At 37.7% G+C, this 20,996-nt stretch overlaps 1 protein-coding gene and 1 long non-coding RNA gene across 3 annotated transcripts; both read right to left on the reverse strand.

The window, feature by feature from the left end:
* Window positions 1-3,345: 3,345 nt before the first annotated feature.
* On the reverse strand, window positions 3,346-14,788 carry LOC116287081 (arylsulfatase J). Of its 2 annotated transcripts, XM_089026527.1 has the most exons (10): window positions 14,659-14,771; window positions 13,501-13,536; window positions 12,824-12,958; window positions 11,756-11,915; window positions 9,865-9,977; window positions 9,122-9,271; window positions 8,347-8,595; window positions 7,136-7,280; window positions 5,816-6,091; window positions 3,346-5,246 (listed from the first exon to the last, which is right to left on the reverse strand). In XM_089026527.1, exons 3-10 carry the CDS (start codon window positions 12,953-12,955, stop codon window positions 4,915-4,917), a joined length of 1,557 nt encoding a protein of 518 aa, XP_088882653.1. In that variant the 5' UTR covers window positions 12,956-12,958; window positions 13,501-13,536; window positions 14,659-14,771; the 3' UTR covers window positions 3,346-4,914. The 2 variants fall into 2 exon arrangements, with proteins under 2 accessions (XP_088882653.1, XP_088882652.1); XM_089026526.1 differs by lacking the exon at window positions 13,501-13,536 and having other exon boundaries at window positions 14,659-14,788.
* Window positions 14,789-15,541: 753 nt separating this feature from the next.
* Window positions 15,542-16,195, reverse strand: LOC116287079 (uncharacterized). Its single transcript, XR_004196027.2, has 2 exons — window positions 15,840-16,195; window positions 15,542-15,769 (listed from the first exon to the last, which is right to left on the reverse strand). It is a non-coding gene; the product is annotated as an uncharacterized LOC116287079 (long non-coding RNA).
* Window positions 16,196-20,996: the final 4,801 nt, after the last annotated feature.

Genomic DNA, 20,996 nt, shown 5'->3' on the forward strand with positions numbered 1-20,996 from the left:
TTTCTATATTGTTTTTAAATTAAATTATGAAAGAAGTGTTTATACTCGATCCCACACTCCACCTAGAAAAAGTCCGATCCAAAGAGTTAATCCAGATTTTTATTTTCCACAATTTTGGATTTTAGGGTTAAAACTATCAAAATCTAAAAGATCAAGTGAAATACGTATCAATGACGTCATGTGTTGTGTTTTTGTCGTAAAAAAATACTGGTTTTACGAGCATCAAATGTTTCACTCGAAAGCCTCTGAAGCCATTACTTACACCTCCCCCTGAAAATAGTGATCAAAACAAAAATAAATATATCAGACATTTTTATGACATTTGAAACATGTTAATCTATTTTAAATATTACTTCACAGTTTATACATCTGATATGCTTTGTTGTTGTTGTGGTTATTTGAACCAAATAATATTAGCGCTAATTTTTCTTATCTGTTTATACTGTGAACCTACAACTGTATGATCTCAAGCATATATTTGAACGACCCCTCCCCTTTAAGCAGTCCATTTTTTCTCGACCCTCATTTTTTTAGGGTCTTAAAAAGTCACGACCCTCCCCACGTTTCCACCCCCACCCCTCCCCCTCTGCTATTTTCTCACAAGTCCCTAAGGACTGTTCCCACACGATTTCTCTCAAAGGTATGGATAGTCTTTTCCTCGAAACACACCATTGTGATAAGAGTATCTTTCACCGTATTTGAGAGTATCGCCATTTTTCCATATGACCGTATTAAATAGTATCCTTTTTTCAAATGACCTTATTTAAGGATATCCTTGACCGTATTTCAGAGTATCATTTTTTGGAATGATCATATTTAAGGGTATCCTTCACCACATTTAAAAGTATATTTTTTCCAAATGATCTTAAACTGAAAAGTATCCTTAACCGTATTTAAGAGTTATCCTTTTTTGCTAATTACCGTATTTAAAGTGTATATGACACGAAAAAATTTTAATGTTAAGAATGTGTAGTTTATTGGCATTAATAAGAATATCACGGTTAAATTTGTTCCAAAAACCCATTTCTCTAGAAATTCAAAAATTTTTAGCACGAGTTGTGACGTCATTTTGTTTACAAGTCTCCAGATTTTGTTGCAAATACATGAAATATGTTTGAATATAGAATCTTAATTTCAAGTAGTACACTTTTCAGTTTCCCAACATTGGAAGAGTACTACGTAAGCTATCAAATGAAGCTGACTAAAATATGTCTTTTGTTGTTAATTCATATGAATTACAATTTATATTTAGTACATTACTACTGAATCTAGAGTACGTGTCAACAAAATGACGTCACAAATTGGGATTAACTTTCGCAAATATCTCAAGAAATAAGCTTTTGAAACAAATTTTGTTACGATATATTTATTATTACTAACAAACTATACATTTTAAATGATGGAATGTTTTCGTGTCATATACACTTTAAGAATATCCTTTAGTAGCCTTCAAATAACCGTATTTAAAAGTATCCTTTTTTTCAAATGACCGTATTTTATACAATTTATTTTTCAAATAACCGTATTTAAGAGCATTTTCTTTCAAGTGACGGTAATTAATAGTATCCTTATGGCTAGATGGGATACTCGTAGTCCAGGTAATTGAGTTTATCAAATTTATACTCATAAATGTTTATTATAGCTTAATTCTTGCTATCTTAGGATTCGACTAAAAGCCGACTGAATAAAATTTCCATGACAATTATACTCTCCCTAGTCTCTCTCAATCACCTGGACTGCGAGTGTCCCATTTAGCCTGTACGTTGCAAAATGACTAGATGGCATACTCGCAGTCCAGGTGATTGAGTAATTCATATTTAAGTACATATTTTTTAAATATAGTTTCATCTATGCTCTCGTGCATGTGGGGTACGACTACTAGTCGAGTGAATAAAATTCCCCTGACAATTATGCTCTCTCTTGTCACTCTCAATCACCTGGACTGCGGTATGCCATTTAGCCTGTACGTTGTGAGATGGCTAGATGGCATACTCGCAGTCCAGGTGATTGAGTTATTCATATTTAAGCACAATTTTTTTTTAATATAGCTTCATCTATGCTATCCTAGGTTACGACTACTAGTCGAGTGAATAAAATTCCCCTGACAATTATGCTCTCTCTTGTCACTCTCAATCACCTGGTGGACTGCGAGTATGCCATCTAGCTTGTACCCCCGGGGGGGGGGGGGGGTACTACCACCCCAAATTGGGTAGCTTGTACGTTGCGAGATGGCTAGATGGCATACTCGCAGTCCAGGTGATTGAGTTATTCATATTTAAGCACATATTTTTTAAATATAGCTTCATCTATGCTATCCTAGGTTACGACTACTAGTCGAGTGAATAAAATTCCCCTGACAATTATGTTCTCTCTTATCACTCTGAATCACCTGGACTGCGAGTATCCTATTAGGTGATGGGTTGATGGGATACGTACGCTAGTAGGGGATTGACGGGAACCGGAAGCGCTCATAGCGGCTGCAAAGGAGGCTAATTAGGTGGTGGCTAGATGGGATACTAATAGTCCAGGTTATTGAGTTAGTCATATTTAAACACATAAATATTTATTAAAGCTTTATTTTGTTTTATCGTAGATTACGACTACTTGCTGACTGAATAAAATTTCCCTGATATATCTTATGTCCATCTGATTTTCTGTTTTGGTGCTAGGTAAGTAAGCTCATCTATTTTATTACTTTCATTGCGGTAAATATAATCTATACAAAAACGTAAAAATATTAATATGAATAACCAAAAGATCGTGAAGTAAAAGAAGCATCGATGATTTTTTGGTTACCAGTTTTCTTGTTGATATAGTCCTGAAAAAGTACACGGAAATCTTCAAAATTTGAAGTTAAATGAAAGACATTTTTGGTTACCGGCTTTCTTTTTAATTGTCGATGCAGTCCTGAAAAATTACACGGAAATTTCCAAAATTTGAAGTTAAATGAAAGACATCCATTGTAATTTTCACTAAACCTGATATCGAGTTGAATTATCGTAGTTATCTTTCATTTTTAAAGTAAAACCAATCAAAAAAGCGAAAAAATGTCGACCATAAGAGAACTCTGTGGAAGGATTTTTCAAAAACAAAACTAGCCCTGTGACGTGGCTGGTGGTGGGTCGTGCACACGTTATAAAAATCCTGTGCGGGAGAGTAGTAAGGAACTGGTCATAAAGTATGGAGGGGGGCAAAATCAGAATAGAATAATGTTTTTTTATCTTGGCGCATTATAAAATGATGCTGAAAATGTGATGACCCAACCCCAGTTTAGAAGCGAAATTGCAGGTGACCCACCCCTGAAAAAAGTATGCACTGGTCAGATTTACCTATATTCAATCTAAATTCCAAAGAAATTTTTTTAATTGCACACGTCTACCACTTCTTGTAACATTGACTGTTTCAGCTTCTACTTTCTTTGTCATCGTCTTCCTCACTATTAGTAATCCCTATTTCATTAGTAACAATGTCAGTTTCTTCGTCGCTATCCAAACCTTCAGTATCCTCATCAGTGTCCTCACATGAAGTATCATCATCTTCAGTGTCCTCGCATGAAGCACCATCTCCTTCATGCTCTTCCTCTGTTGTACTTGTATAGTATGTAAAAGCTGCACAGACACCCAAGCATTTATTACTTGGACTTTCTCAATTTTGTACATTTTGCGCTTGAGCAAGTTGTGCTTTTTTTAAAAGAGGCCCAAGACTGCAACCCTCTGCTTCTTAAGCATTCCGCTTTCTTGCTTTCTTTGACTTAAAAATTAGTAAAGTTAACCGACTCGGGTATATCCCAATTCACACCCCCCATTTCGTGCATAACGTGTTATTCGAACTCACCAAAAAAACTCAAAAAAACCGAATCAACTTTGCCATACCCCCGAGACATCCGCAGAGCTGAGGCGTCGTATGGACTTCGGACCTGACGGCGATTAAATCCTTCTGCCCTTGGGTGTACGAATTACGCAAGAAAATGTTCTAGCCGAAGCATCAGGGGAGAGACCAGCCGGCCCCCAGACCATATCGGCTAATCCCTTGCATCTCTGCCACGCACGGAATCGGTTGAAAGAAGAATACGAAGCCTTGTTTAGTCATTTTAACATTAAACCCATGTACAGTATTATCATAAATAATTGACCAACACAACAAAGCATGAGAAGTCTGCGTTTTTGCCTTCCTTGGTCAATATAAACAAATTATAACTTGTGCCATTGGAAATTTTGTTGACGGAACTGAGCCTAGAACCCAGTCTTTTTGGGAAGTGCTGGTCGCGTAAGAAAAATGAATTACGAAAATCCAGGGCCGGGTTGTTCAAAGCTGGATTAGCGCTAATCCATGATTAACTCTCTATAGGTCTTATCAAGAGTTAACCCAGGATTAGCACTAATCGGGCTTTGAACAACTGGGCCCTGGAGATCTCGAGGAACGCACGCAAAGGATTGTTGTAGTTGATCAGGCGGTCCTAGTTTCACTTGTTTAGCGGCGAACAAAGAACTATCATTTCATGATAATTTTATAAAAGAATCGAAACCACACGCACAATTTTCCCCATAGGATTAATAATGGGTAGAATTTTAAATGTATTGCTAGTTCATAACGTAGCTAGGGAAGCAAAGATTCAGAGTATTTTTTTCTGACTTCGGTCGCCATGTTTTTTTCGATGGACCGCCTGATCAGATTTCTTCCTGCGCGATGATTGGCTGGTTTTTGATCGGCTATCAAAACGAGATGACCTGGATAGGACAAGGTCTTTCTTATGCGAAAGGATTCCCAAATATCTTGTAGAAACACCAAAATTTGTAGTTAGTAGGAAAACGTTAACAGTGCGGACGTGCTGGTTGCATAACAAAATGATTTACAAAGAGAGGACAAGGTTTGATTGGTTGACTTTGTAAGGGTGGCCAGTATTGTAATCAGTCATCAACGCCATGCATCCCACACGCCACCGCGGTTATTAGGATTTGCAGCGGGGTCGAAATTCTTATTTCGTATTGGCACCATGTCATTCTTGTACTTCTCAAGCCACTGCAACATGTTTTGGAGTACTTCAGGGTGGTTCTTAGCTTGGTTTACGTATTCACATGGATCACTTGAAAGATCGAACAGGCAGGGCCCAGTCTCCTTGGTACATTGAACGGTCAATGGTGGAGGCTTGGTGCATGTTACCACTGCGTTCTTTAGGGTGGTGGGTTTGGGTTGTTTTTGGGTGGCCTCGAGGCCTGGTGGTGGATACCAACCACTCCATCGTGAAGCTGAAAAGTATGAATGAAAATATGCAATACATTTGGAGCTGTGAGTTAGCCGTGCCCGTTTTAGATCGACCCAGAGGTTGTTTCAGGATTAGATCAATTTGAAGGAAAAGAATGAGTCAATGGATGGATGGATGGGTGGGTGGATGAATGGATAGAGGGATGGGTGGGTGGGTGGGTGGGTGGGTGGGTGGATGGATGGATGGTTGGATGGATGTTTGGTTGGATGCATGCATGCATGCATGCATGGATGGATAGGTGGGTGGGTGAGTGGATGCAGGGATGCATAATTGCATGGATGGATGGATGGATGGATGGACGGATGGATGGATGGATGCATGGATGGATGGGTGGGTGGGTGGTCGGGTGGATGGATGGATGGATGGATGGCTGGGTGGATGGATGGATGGATGGGTGGGTGGGTGGATGGATGGATGGATGGATGGATGAATGGATGGATGGAAGTCAGTCATTCATTTAGTCAGTGAATCGGTTGGTCAGCCAGTAAGTTAATCGGTCAATGAACTGGCCTGTCAGCTACGGTTCGTCGGTGCACCACGCGTTTTACTTACTCTCATTAACAACAATCTTCCAGTTCTCAACTCGATAAGCAGCGGCGTTCGACACAGGGTCAATATTAATGAGAATCTCTGTCCGGGGGGACATGTCATCAGTAACAATACTGTCCCAAATATCAAAACCATCTGATTCCTGCATATCATGGATATCACCCCCTGCACGCACGTACAGTGTGGGTAACCAATCAGTGACATGCATCATTTGGGTGCTAACTCGGCCAGTAGATTTAATAAGGGGACTGTGAACAAAGGACGCGCCACGAATTCCACCTAAACGAATGTAAAATGTATTAAATCATCAATTATTATTAAATTACTAATTATTTTACGCTGAACATAATAATAATAATAATAATAATATAATATTATTTATATAGCGCCTATACAAGTCGGCTCTAAGCGCTGTAAAATATATATAAATTATAATTCAAAAGCTAGTTTAAACAAATGAGTCTTAAGGTCTTTCTTAAAAGTTTTTAGACATGAAGTGTTTCTAAGAGGAGACGGTAGTGAATTCCATAGAACAGGAGCAGACACAGAAAAACAACGATAACCATAAGATTTAAGATTGTACGGACAAGTAACAAGAAGCAGTTCCTTGGATGAGCGGAGAGTTCTTTTAGGTTTATACACAGTTATGAGATCAGACAAGTAGACAGGAGCCAGACCATGAAGTGCTTTGAAAGTGAGGAGTAGAATCTTGAAATTGATGCGATGTTTCACAGGAAGCCAATGCAGAGAACAAAGGACAGGAGTGATGTGATTATACTTCTTGGAGAGAGTTACAAGACGAGCAGCAGAGAACGAGTAACATACAACGAGTAATTGCTTTTTCAGAGTCACATGAATAAAGCTCTAGACATCAGGTCAAACTGAGAAATTTCATTTTTTAAGGGAGGAAACTGTAAACCAAGGCCCGGTTGTACAAAGCGTGGATAGCGCTATCCGGCGGATAAATCCTTATCCAGTGGATAAGTCGATGCTGTTATCCAATAAATTCATCCACTGGATAAGATTTATCCGTTGGATAGCTCTATCCAGGCTTCGTACAACTGGGCCCAGGAGAAAACCGTACTCGAACAGGAGAGAACCAACAAGGTTCTCGAAAGAATGAAATATGTTAAACGGAATATTTTTGTACCCAAGCTAGACCAGAATGCATCATGATCACTATTTCAAGAGGGACCAATATAAATACATGCTTAGCACTGATATTTATAGCCTGCGTGCAGCCAGACTTTTCTCTCGTCAGTTAGAGGCCGGCTGCACGCAGGCTATGATATTTAGAAATAAATAAACAAATATAATACCAACCTTCCCAGAGTGTGGCTTTGACCCCTCGTAATGGGTAGTTACTGGCCATGTTCATGTCAAAGCCATTTGCAGGTCCACCGTTGTCTGTAGTGAATACAATAATGGAATTGTTGTACATATTGTTGGCCTTCAGAGCATCCACAACCTATCCACAAATAGAAGAGACAAACTGAAGAGACACATCAAATATCAATAAAAGATTACAGGTGGATTCAATTGAAGAAGTCTGGGCCAATCAATAGAACCAATGGGTAATTCATTGAGTTATTTCTTTATTAATTTACTTATCTTTTCAAATTGTTTTTTCTTTCGTAAACTCAAGCATTTGTTCATTTATCCATTCATTCTTCAATCTATTTATTCATTTTTTCGTTTGATTGAATTCATTCATTCATTCATTTCCTAATTCATTCCTTCCTTCCTTCCTTCATTCCCCATCCATCCATCCATCCATCCATCCATCCATCCATCCATGCATGCATCCATGCATCCATCCATCCATGCATCCATGCATGCATCCATCCATGCATCTATCCAACCATCCATCCAACCATCCATCCATCCATCCATCCACCCACCCACCCACCCACCCACCCCTCTATCCATTCATCCACCCACCCATCCATCCATCCATTGACTCATTCTTTTCCTTCAAATTGATCTAATCCTGAAACAACCTCTGGGTCGATCTAAAACGGGCACGGCTAACTCACAGCTCCAAATGTATTGCATATTTTCATTCATACTTTTCAGCTTCATGATGGAGTGGTTGGTATCCACCACCAGGCCTTCGAGGCCACCCAAAAACAACCCAAACCCACCACCCTAAAGAACGCAGTGGTAACATGCACCAAGCCTCCACCATTGACCGTTCAATGTACCAAGGAGACTGGGCCCTGCCTGTTCGATCTTTCAAGTGATCCATGTGAATACGTAAACCAAGCTAAGAACCACCCTGAAGTACTCCAAAACATGTTGCAGTGGCTTGAGAAGTACAAGAATGACATGGTGCCAATACGAAATAAGAATTTCAACCCCGCTGCAAATCCTAATAACCGCGGTGGCGTGTGGGATGCATGGCGTTGATGACTGATTACAATACTGGCCACCCTTACATCCATCCATGCATGCATGCATCCATCCATCCATCCATCCCTCCCTCCCTCCCTCGCTCCTTCCCTCTCTCCCTCCCTCCATCCATCCATCTTCACCTTTTTTATTGACTGATCCATGGATGTTACCATGGCTGCAAATATCCTACGCTGCATGTTCTTAATGCCACCAAACTTTGCAATCAAGTTAGGAGGGGCCTGCAAGGGCTGTATGTAGTTAGCACTGTGAACAGCTTGGAAAGCCAAGTACAGAAACAATGGATCTGAAGTGTTGTGAGACTGGATGACATCAACAGCTTTTTTGGAAAATAATTCAGTGCTGTACTGCCCCCATTCCGTCCAAACATTCTGAAAACATTATAATCAAAATTAATGTAATCATTCAGACACATTCAAGGCTGTATAGTGTGGTGTGGCTATTGTGCACTTAGTGTACCTCTCACTTCTGGCCAGGGTCTAGGGTGTGGTCCCTGGACATGCCATTCAATGTGAGTATAATTTGTTAGGTCTCTACCTTGATTTAACTGTTTTTTTGTGTTTTTTTTTTCCAGGGTTAAATGAGATTTTAATGATCTATTATGAAAAACCAGAATATATTTAGGCTGCGTTCATAATGTATGGCAGAGGGGGGGGCAGGTGAAATTTAGGGGGGATCAGACAAATTTTTACCAGTAAAATGTGGGTGGGCTTGAAAATTTTTTTCAGAGAAATGGGGGGGATGCAAAATTTTTAGAAGAACCTATGAGAGATTGCCCGGGGGGATAGTTATTTTTTGGGGGACTTCAAAGGGGAAGGGGCTTAAGAATTTTTTTGTCATTTAAAGATTTCACCCGCCTCCCCCCTCTGCCATACATTATGAACGCAGCCTTAGTACCTTATCACCATCATGAAGATCAAGCCCCCATCCTCCAACCTCGTTGTTAGAATGATCCCAGTAATCGCTTTTACCGCACCAGTATCCAAAGAATGAGTCAAATCCTCTGTGCGTTGGAGTGTAGTCACGCTCAAAAAAACCAAGATGCCACTGCAATATCAAGCAAAATAACTAAACAGTTGAGCAAGAAAGCCTTTAGTTCAAGGATTATTAGGTGCCATGCATAGGAGGTGTACTCTGCTAGAGTAATGAGTCGCCTTTAACCACTGCGGTTCACAAGGCCTGGGTCGCTGTTTAGAGCCCTACAGCTGCCCCGTGTGAATAGAGTTTGTTAGGATTGTTGTTCTCTCCCCTCCCCTGGAGGGTTTTTCTCCAGGTTTACTGGTTTTTCTCTCTCCTCAACAGGACTGAGTTGAGAATCGTGCTTAAAACATTACTGTAATTTTCATAGACATGCAAACTCTTTGTTTGTGATCTGCACACTGAAGTTTGGTTTTTCACTGCTGTCAATCAAACCTTATCAGTCAGTACTATTCATATTTTTGACTTGCTGTAGCAAAAAACCAAATTTCAGTGTGCAACTTGGAGTCAAAGAGCTTGTATTAAAATTGCAGTAAATGTAGTGGTGTGGAGCGTGTCTTGTACAACATAAACATTAGCCTCTGACTAGAGAGATTGGCAATGACTCCCAGTATTATGACGAAAATTGAAAAAATTTATTGACTATTTCTTTTATTCAGTACCTTGCCTACTCCATGAGTAGCATATCCCAATTTTTTCAAGTACTGAGGTAGAAGCGTCTCATTAAGACCCAGCCCATATGGCTGCGAGGCTTCTATTACACTATGCTGCATACCTAACAAATGTTATATAAATTAATATTGTTAATATTGTCAATTACCCAATAGAAAGAGAATCCCCTCATACAATATGACAAATATGGATGGCAGAGGCAGGGGTTGGGGGAGAGGGGGTGTTTTTCTGAGGAGAAATAATATTTTTGGTAAGACTTTAAAGGGGCACTTGGATGAAAATCAATGAAAATTGAAAATGATTTGAAACTTATTTAAACTTATTTGTATGGCCCAGATAGTAGCCAAGCAACATATTTTCTTCACAGTAAAAAGTGGGCGATAAAAATGAACAATTTTATTCAGCATCCGCCAGAATTTGGGTAGGGGTGTCCGCCGGGATTCTGAAAGGGGTACCCTGTTTATGACAAAAAAAAACAAATTTGTAGACCCTGTTTATGACAAAAGATATAATTAATTGCACTGAGTTCCTGTCATTTTTTTACGACCATAATAATCAGTTTCGGTCAATACGAAAGTAGAAACCCTCAATATGACAGGAAACTCAGGAAGAACTTGGAACTTGAGTGAAATTGCATACCCTATTTATGACAAGAAGCTCGAAAAACCATACCCTGTTCAGCGGATCATCCCCGTATAGTCCATATGTGGGAGTAACCCCCCCGGGGTTGCATGTTGTAAACTTTAGCCTCTCCTAACACTTCCTGAAAAGCTGGGCTCCATCCTTGCTACATTGGCCCAACTGAGTACAACTCTAGCAAGAAATTCATTAAAGTCTGAAGATGTACGTTGGATACCATTCAAAATATTATTCAATAATAAATTTATAAATTTCTTGTTATTTTATTTCTTACTACATGTAAGTTTTTAGCCAAAGTTGTTGAGCAGCAGATCTAAATAATTGTTGTGAAGTGCAATCGTCTGGGTTAGTGTAGTTTAAGACTGTTGTTGGTAGTGACTGACATTTCAACAACGTGAGTGGAAGTCCTCTTCAGAGTCCAGTGAGAAAACAAAAGACAGTTATGGTATTTATACCTCTGGTGCAGTCGTAATAATGTGAATAGTAATGAGTCGGTATTGTTATGTAAAAATTTGTTGGTGTGGTCGCAAGTTACAGTCTTTTGTTTGAGGTTGTGAATGAGTCTTTTGTAAGGTGCCAGTAATTGTGGGTTTTTGTTCTAAGTTTGTATACCAGCTTTTAAGTAATATTTCAAACACGCGAGAGAGTTCTTCCTTTGATTTCCACACACCAAAAGTGAGTTGAAAAAACGAGGTGCAGCTGAGTTTAACTGACTTTGAGGTGTTTGGAAATCGGAGAAAGAACTCTCTCAAGTGTTTGATATTACTTCTCAAACTAATGAATATTCTTTGGAGAAAATCAAAGGAAAAGTTTACGAAATTTAATGCAAATTAAGAACACATTTCCAAACTACCGTCACAGTAGTGATTTGCTTTGTTTTCTCCTCATTAAATATTTATGAGTTTTAGAACTGTAAGGCATTGATGGTAGTTGGTGCTATATGTAATACACGTAGCAGAGTTCCATTTTGTGTCAAGTGTTCAAGACTACACTCACCCAAGCGATCGCAATTCATAACAAACTTCAACACCTGGGTTCAAACCATTTACTCTTAGACCTAAATATAAAACTAATAATATTTAATACTAAAATAATTAATAAGAATAAAAGGTATCATTTATCTTATATGGCGTCTTTAAACCAATGCAGTCTATCATGCATACAGTACTCTAGTTTTGTACTTAGTGTGTTAGTTATTTGTTTATAGAAAAAATACACTCAGTGAATTGTAAATTTGTTCACCTGTATGTATAGGATATTTTCCAGTCATTATTGCACTTCTCGTTGGAGTACATATTGGTTGAACATAGTAGTTATTCAAAATGACTCCCTTGTTTGCCAGCTCATCAATATTCGGGGTTGGGATCTGAGGTGAGCCATGGAAACTGACATCATTCCATCCCTTAAAACAACAACAACAAAAAAACAGTGTAGACAAAATTTAAGGAAATCCATATGTATTGATATCAAAAGACCATTTTGAAATCCAAATAACAGCCGAGTTCCTTGATTACAGACTCAGGGTTAGCTCGTATCAGTGTCTAAATATTCACAAATACCAATGGTAAAGTAAAGAATGCTCAACTATAACATTATAAACACTTGGAAATTCCAAAGACCTTCATTTGAACACATGAATATTCTGCACAAAGTTGAGGCTAAGCCTGAGCAACAGAGAACTCCAAACTGGAGTATTTTGGCATATAAATCACACATATATTATTTCATGTGGGAAACCCAATAACCATTAATAACAGTTTACTAACTTATTGCCCTACCATGGCCATGATATGTATGGTGACAATGCGCTCTTATGGTACTGTCTCTAAAATACTGTGGAGTTCATGTCTGGAGGCGCACTAGGTTGGACTCTAATTGCACGAGTTACCGTGTGTTGTAAATGGTAATATCAAACTCATGAATAATTCATGAGGAAAACACAACAGAAATCACGACCGTGAAGAGTGTTGTAAATCTGATACGAAACTGTGTTCATTTGCATAAACTTTAAGTTGGATTTTAAGCTTTAAGTTTGAAAATTTTAGTCATATACAGGCTACGCCTCGTGGTTGTTCATCTGATACAACACGGCCACTCATACTGCATATATTACATGCACACTGTCCCCAATACAGCAGGAAGTATTCACGTTATTTTGCCAAGAGATACACACACTGTACCCTAATTATATGGCAGAAAGTGATGGTTAGAAAAATATTATTTATTGGAAAAAATTTATATATATCATACGATAGGCCAGATTTTTTCAATGACATATTATTTTGCCAAGATATATATATACTTAATTACCAGGTCATCAGCAACTATGAAAATGATATTTGGTTTGGCTGCAGTTACACCTCCAAGTTGGAAGACGCAGATTAGAAAAGCTAAGACACAGGCTCGAAGACAGCCAACCAAACCACCTAAACTCATCGTCATCAACTGTGTGAATAAAATGAGAACAGAAATACCATGAGATATATGAGATTTGAAGTTGGGCTGTTTACAGCACTTCTCAATTACATGTGGGAAATTGTACAATTTGCTGTTGTTACGAACTTGGTTCTGGTGGACGTGAATCAAGGTGTTTTCACAATATTCCATACGTATAAGGCATATATATATGTGCTCTTGAATACTTTGATTGACATCCACCAAAACCTTATTCTGATTTCACACATGATCAATGCAGTGCTGTTACAAGGCGTCTTTCTCATCATCTAAAGAACGAGTATTTTGTGAAAAGCAAAGGGAGTATTGAGGAAGGATCAATACTCAATATCAGGGGATACAAAGGAAAGGTTGGAAGGCTTTACTTGACGGATTTAAGGTATAGTAGTCATGGGCCGTTTCTTCGATTTGTCATGTGATACAAGGTAATCATTCAGTGGTTGGGCCTCCTGTGGTGGAGCTCTTTCAATATGGCGGACAAGGCATTTTTGTCTTCAACAGTGATTATCTTAAAATTTTACACTGTGACCTACCCTGATTTTTCTACTGTAAGTCCAGGTTTACTAAGGCTACAACATATTAAAAAAGGAAGGTAGATCATTGGGCTAGATTTTGAGTGAATCGTGAAAATGTCCAAAAATTTGGATCATAAAGCACCATCAAAATGTACTGTTTTGGAAATTTAACCGATGAGAATTCATTCTTAAAGACAACAAAATGAGCAACTTTGTGTTTATAATCATGATATGTTAATATGTATCATTTGAAATTGTTTATGTGATTATTTCCAGGCGATATGGACTAAGAGAGCTTGTAATTTAAGTTTACATCATCCTATTTTCCCAAAAAGTATGGCGCCGCAAGCCCTATTAAAAAAAATCTTCTCAACGAATTAGGGGATGCCCACTCTTTAGTCCATATTTTCGTACTTTCGTACACAATAAACGTTTGTGCCAAATTAAATTGCAAATAAATCCTTTGACAATACAATCGTTTCTAAGTTATGAAGGTTTATACTTCCAATATGTTAATGATGTGACGTCTATTAAGGCTTAATTAAATATGCAAAATCGAACTGGTTCATAGAAACAGTATTTAAAAAGCATCATTATTTTACTCATGGTTTACATGAAAGCTATTTAAATCTTTTATTTTCAAAATGGCCAGCATTTATTATTACTAGTTACAACAAAAACACTCAAATACCTTACCTGACGTCACCATCACCAACATATTGGAAGTATAAACCTTCATAACTTAGAGACGCATCACTCAAATCAAGAAATATTTTACCAATCAACTATTTACTTTATGCAGAACCAGTATTGAATGTATTGTCAAAGGGTTCATTTGCACTTAAAAGTATCTATATATATATATATAAACTGCACGATCAAAGAGGATCAAAACATATTTCATTTACATCCAGGCGAGGCCCCTTTAACGATTTACACCAGAATTATCCCAACATTTGCACTGAAAGAAACCCTAATTAATTCCCTCTTGCAAATAGTCCTGAGCCCTACTTTAAACGCTACCAAAGTTTAAGTTTAATGACGGAGTTCGAGCAAAACAATGTGATTCCAAGCGAATAAAATTGTGAAATTTGTGGGCTTTTGAGCTGGTCTCTTCAATTTAAACTTCGTAAAATAGAAACAGAGATTGCATTCATTAGTATCGTTTCTCCTTACCTTGTATGTAAGGGTTAAAAAGGACCAAACAACGAGAAAATGTAAAGAGAGTTAGACGTTTCTTGATGTTTTGTGAATCCTTTCCCGTTCAAATCTTGTGCTTAGCATGTGACAAGACAAGGACACAGGGAGCCCAACAACAAACGATATTTATGTCCAACCACAGGGAGCCCGGCTTTAGAATCTGTACATGAATAAATAAATCAATAAAGTGCTTTGGGTTTCCTGTGTTGAAATTTGGTAACTTGATAGCAGATTAATGTAAGTAATTCGAGAGCAGCTTATAATTCAAATTTAACGTATTAGTGTAACGCACGCCCTAGTAAATGGTAACCATTTACTTGGGCGTGCGTTACACTGATACGTTACGTTAATCTGCTATCAAGTTAATGGTAGTACGATCACAGGGAGCCCGGCTTTGGGATTTGTACATGAATAAATGAATCAATAAAGTGCTTTGGGTTTCCTGTGTTGAGATTTGAAACAAGGCACTGATACGTTGAATTTCCGGTAATCGTACTACCAGTAACTTGATAGCAGATTAACGTAACGTATCAGTGTAACGCACGCCCTAGTAAATGGTAAGAAAGAGAGAAGGGCTGAAACTAATTTGAGTACCGATTTTGAAACCGCCGTTAAAATAATTCGCCAGGGTTTATTACCAGCAAATACAGCACCAAACGATCACATGACAAATAAACTTGCCGACAGCATGTCTTATTTATAGGGAATATTAATCTGTGACACACAAAACAATGATATTTGTAAGCCATACTTTAAATGTATGTGGACCAGTGGTTGATGGGACCAGTTAGCTCTACAACCGTGACCTCTCTGGTAAATATCCGCTTTCAAACAATAGACTTTGACAGATTCATGACAGTTTCATTGAAATGCAGCATTCTATTTTTATTTATATTATACATAGGTTCGCTTTCCGCCTCGCTCTAAACGAACTTTCTGGCGTACCACAGAGGGGAAATGTCCTATTCGTCCTTTTTCTTTATCAGGAACTCCATTTTCTTTCTCCAGAACTTTGCAGAACATTCCATTTAACCTTGATAGTGGAACCTGGGATTCCGCTCCAGATACAGAAAAGTTTTTCAAAAGCCTGAAGAAAAAAACATGAGATTTTAGATCCTGACGACGAAATTAACGGTCAAATATTTTGAAAAATATACCTTGCTCACCATAACACAAAGCATTGTGCTCCTTGAATATTTGATTTGTTTTCATTTGATTCCAGATTCTGATTGCCAGCACTCGTCACGTTGACATTCAGACTGCGTTCCTCTAAAACTCATTAGCACTGGTCCCATCAACCGCTGGTGCACATGTAACGATAAACTTGCCTTGTTTCAGCCCTTCTCTCTTTCTTACTATTTACTAGGGCGTGCGTTACACTAATACGTTACGTTAATCTGCTATCAAGTTACTGGTAGTACGATTACCGGAAATTCAACGTATCAGTGCCTTGTTTCAAATCTCAACACAGGAAACCCAAAGCACTTTATTGATTCATTTATTCATGTACAAATCCCAAAGCCGGGCTCCCTGTGGTACGATTACCGGAAATTCAACGTATCAGCGCCTTGTTTCAAATCTCAACACAGGGAACCCAAAGCACTTTATTGATTCATTTATTCATGTACAAATCCCAAAGCCGGGCTCCCTGTGGTCCAACCAGTGATCTCTTAGTCTCCCTCGCATCCGTTTTTAGTGTCGCGTTGCGTGACGACCGACACTAAAAACGGATGCGAGGGAGACTAGTGATCTCTACATTGGCTAACGAAATAAAGCGATATTTTGTTTTAATGGTTGGCAAATTTGAAATGAGAAAAGATTCCTAACGTCAATATTTTTAAACGCTAGTATATTGGGAGAGCCAAGAGCCATAAAAGTGCCATGAGTACGAACCAGCAAATCTATCAGTTTTTCGAAGTATGCAAAGGCTTTGGGTCAAAAAGTATTGAAAACGAAGGCATCTAAAATAAGGGCGGATTCAGAGGAGAGGTCCAGGGTGCGGACTACCTCCCTTTATACAACGCGTTGTTTTCCTCTTTTTTAACATACGAAATATTACGATTTATTATATAATAAAATAAAATATCTATTCTTCTCTATTTCGAAAAATTGATATTTTAACACGTGAAAATAACACCATTGCGATGGCTATTCAAAAATACACGGAATGAATTGCCTGAAAAAACAAAAACATACTTCATTCAAGAAATTTATCTTCTCGTCTTGAAAATCTCTCACTCGTTCGTTCGCTGCGCTCACTTGTGAAAGATCTTTTCAACACTCGAAGATAAATTTCGTATCTCCGCACGCCCATGTAATATCTTCTATATTTATTGATTTATTGATTTATTGATTTATTGATTTATTGATTTATTGATTGATTGATTGATTGATTGATTTAATTATCTATTTGATTATTTATTTGATTATTTATTTGATTATTTATTTGATTATTTATTTATTTATCTAATTAATTAATTAATTAATTAATCATATCCTTTTTGTAATCACTGCCAAATCCTACAATCTGATTGGTTCAAAGGAGTGCGATTAATTCCCATATCGCATCCTTAGAGCTCTCAATCGCATCCTGAAAAAAAAAATTAACAATAAAATAAAACAAAATAAAATATAAAAACTTTTTTTAGATGTTTTTTCTTGTTCGTATTTAGTTCTTCTACTACGTTAAATTGATTATTCTGCACTCTTTATTGTGTCTTTTTCTTGTGTATGATTACAAAAAGGATAATGATTAAGTGGTAATTGAAATTCGTGTCGTGCAATTTTGGTCTGAAATCAAACTTGCAATTACAAATCACACTCCCGCTACGCGGTCGTGCGATTTTGTAATCGCGCGTTTGATTTCAGACCAAATTGCACTCCACTCAGTTCAATTACCATCATTAATTGATAAGATAAATAAATAATCAAATAAATAATCAAATATAATCAACCAATTAATAAATTATAATTAATTAATTGTTATAATATAATATTAATTGATATAATTTTTTAATTAATTTGTCACTTAATGGGAACAGGATATAGTTGAAGGACTGTTGCCCCAATTGCTTAACACTACATCATTGCAAACATAAAACAATGAAATATAATTTGGAGCATGCCATCATGGTCATATTTTTTCTGCTAAAGCAGAGGAAACTATACCTGTTGAACATTATTTTCCTATCCAATACCGTCAAGAACATTCGGTTTCGCAGTTAAAATCAAATCGCGAAAAAATTTGAGTTTTTTTGTCATAAACAGGGTAACCATTTTAGGATCCCAGCGGAACACCCCTACCCAAATCCGGGCGGAGTACTCCCCCCCACCCCCCCGGGAGCTTACATACATTATCTGTACATAAGCTGCGAGATTCAAATAAAAAGGTTCGACGACTTTGGTACTCTGGCTACCTGCGAATGTAGATAGTAATCTGCTATCGTGCAGGATGGGAAAGGATGACGGAAGATTTGAATGCGATCTGTAGACCCCCCACAGAAAAGTTGTTTAACACAGGCCTGGCCCCTAAAGTTATGTGAAAAATACTAGACAGCAGTATTGCATATGGAAATTTCATGTTACACATTATTCCCCTATCGAATTTGTCAGTGCCTTGGGGATTATAAAAATCACCAGAGAGTGTGTATAGATACAAAAATGAATTGCCCCTCTTCTATATGGTATTAACTTTTCCATACTCAACTAGAAAAATGGCGAACAGAACAGGTAATGGGCGCAAACGAAAACAAGCATTCACGTTTACGCAAGACAACTACGGGAAGTGTTTGGAGAAAAATTTTTGAGTCTTTTGGGTTGAATGAAAAACAATTTCAGGAAATTTATGAAGAGATCCTAAACAGTTGGAGCTTAGTTAGTGAGTCGAAGCCGGTTTAAACTATTGAGGAAATCTTATCCAGATACATAAATTGTTGATAAGCAGAGAAGCTTAAGAGTATAAAGCCGTTGTTTAGGGTACTTGCTAGCCTCTTGTCTGCCATCTTTCTTGTTCGATTGAGTACACAGGGCCTAGCAATGGGGACATTGAAAATTGAAGTTCTAACTTTCGCATCTAAAAATCACTTGTCCAAAATCAATCAACTATCGAATATGGCATAGAAAATCGTGTTTTTAAGTGAATAACGTAAAGCGGAAAAAAAGGTCAAAAATCTAGTATTCTGCCCATATACATTCCCTTATAATTGCTTTTTGCAGGACAGGAAAGGACTTGTACTACGAAATCTTGAATTTCTCTGCTTCTACATCAGCTAGAGGCATAAATTACAAAGTTTATTCAAATTTCATTATCTAGCACCTTATCCAGATAGATAGATTGCTGATAACCAGAGAAACCAAAGAGTATAAAGCCGTTGTTTAGGGTACTTGCTAGCCTCTTGTCTGCCATCTTTCTTGTTCGATTGAGTACACAGGGACTAGCAAAGGGGTCATTGAAAAATGAAGTTCTGACTCTCGCATCTAAAAATCACTTGTCCAGAGTCGATCCAATATCGAATACGGTATAGAACATTGTGTTTTTAAGTGAATAACGTAAAGCGAAGAAAATGGTCAAAAATCCAGTATTCTGCCCATACATTCCCTTAGAAATGCTTTTTGCAGGACAGGGAAGGACTTGTACTACGAAATCTTGAATTTCTCTGCTTCTACATCAGCTAGAGGCATAAATTAAAAAGTTTATTCAACTTTCATCATCTAGCATCTTATGCAGGAAGATAGATTGCTGATAACCAGAGAAACCAAAGAGTATAAAGCCGTTGTTTAGGGTACTTGCTAGCCTCTTGTCTGCCATCTTTCTTGTTCGATTGAGTACACAGGGACTAGCAAAGGGGTCATTGAAAAATGAAGTTCTGACTCTAGCATCTAAAATTTACTTGTCCAAAATCGATCCACTATCGAATACGGTATAGAAAATCGTGTTTTTAAGTGAATAACGTAAAGCGAAGAAAATGGTCAAAAATCTAGTATTCTGCCCATACATTCCCTTAGAAATGCTTTTTGCAGGACAGGGAAGGACTTGTACTACGAAATCTTGAATTTCTCTGCTTCTACATCAGCTAGAGGCATAAATTAAAAAGTTTATTCAACTTTCATCATCTAGCATCTTATCCAGATAGATAGATTGCTGATAACCAGAGAAACCAAAGAGTTTTAAGCCGTTGTTTGGGGTACTTTCCTGCCTCTTATCTGCCATCTTTCTTGTTCGATTGAGTACACAGGGCCTAGCAAAGGGGTCTTTGAAAAATGAAGTTCTGACTATCGGCCCTAAAAATCACTTGCTTAAAATCGATCCCCTATCGAATACGTTATAGAAAATCGTGTTTTTAAGTGAATAACGTAAAGCGAAGAAAATGGTCAAAAATCTAGTATTCTGCCCATATACATTCCCTTAGAAATGCTTTTTACAGGACAGGGAAGGACTTGTACTACGAAATCTTGAATTTCTCTGCTTCTACATCAGCTAGAGGCATAAATTAAAAATTTTATTCAACTTTCATCATCTAGCATCTTTTGCAGGAAGATAGATTGCTGATAACCAGAGAAACCAAAGAGTTTTAAGCCGTTGTTTGGGGTACTTTCCTGCCTCTTGTCTGCAATCTTTCTTGTTCGATTGAGTACACGGGGCCTATCAAGGGGGTCTTTGAAAAATGAAGTTCTGACTCTCGCCCCTAAAAATCACTTGCTTAAAATCGATCCCCTATCGAATACGGTATAGAAAATCGTGTTTTTAAGTGAATAACGTAAAACGGTAAAAAAAGGTCAAAAATCTAGTATTCTGCCCATATACATTCCTTTATAATTGATTTTTGCAGGACAGGGAAGGACTTGTACTACGAAATCTTGAATTTCTCTGCTTCTACATCAGCTAGAGGCATAAATTAAAAAGTTTATTCAACTTTCATCATCTAGCATCTTATCCAGATAGATAGATTGCTGATAACCAGAGAAACCAAAGAGTTTTAAGCCGTTGTTTGGGGTACTTTCCTGCCTCTTGTCTGCCATCTTTCTTGTTCGATTGAGTACACAGGGCCTATCAAGGGGGTCTTTGAAAAATGAAGTTCTGACTATCGGCCCTAAAAATCACTTGCTTAAAATCGATCCCCTATCGAATACGTTATACAAAATCGTGTTTTTAAGTGAATAACGTAAAGCGGAAAAAAAGGTCAAAAATCTAGTATTCTGCCCATACATTCCCTTAGAAATGCTTTTAGCAGGACAGGGAAGGACTTGTACTACGAAATCTTGAATTTCTCTGCTTCTACATCAGCTAGAGGTATAAATTAAAAAGTTTATTCAAA

The sequence above is a fragment of the Actinia tenebrosa genome, unplaced genomic scaffold (assembly GCF_029948245.1).
Source record: "Actinia tenebrosa isolate PJP-AT-01 unplaced genomic scaffold, QUT_ActTen_1.0 PGA_scaffold10__47_contigs__length_13832649, whole genome shotgun sequence".
Taxonomy (NCBI): Eukaryota; Metazoa; Cnidaria; class Anthozoa; order Actiniaria; family Actiniidae; genus Actinia; species Actinia tenebrosa.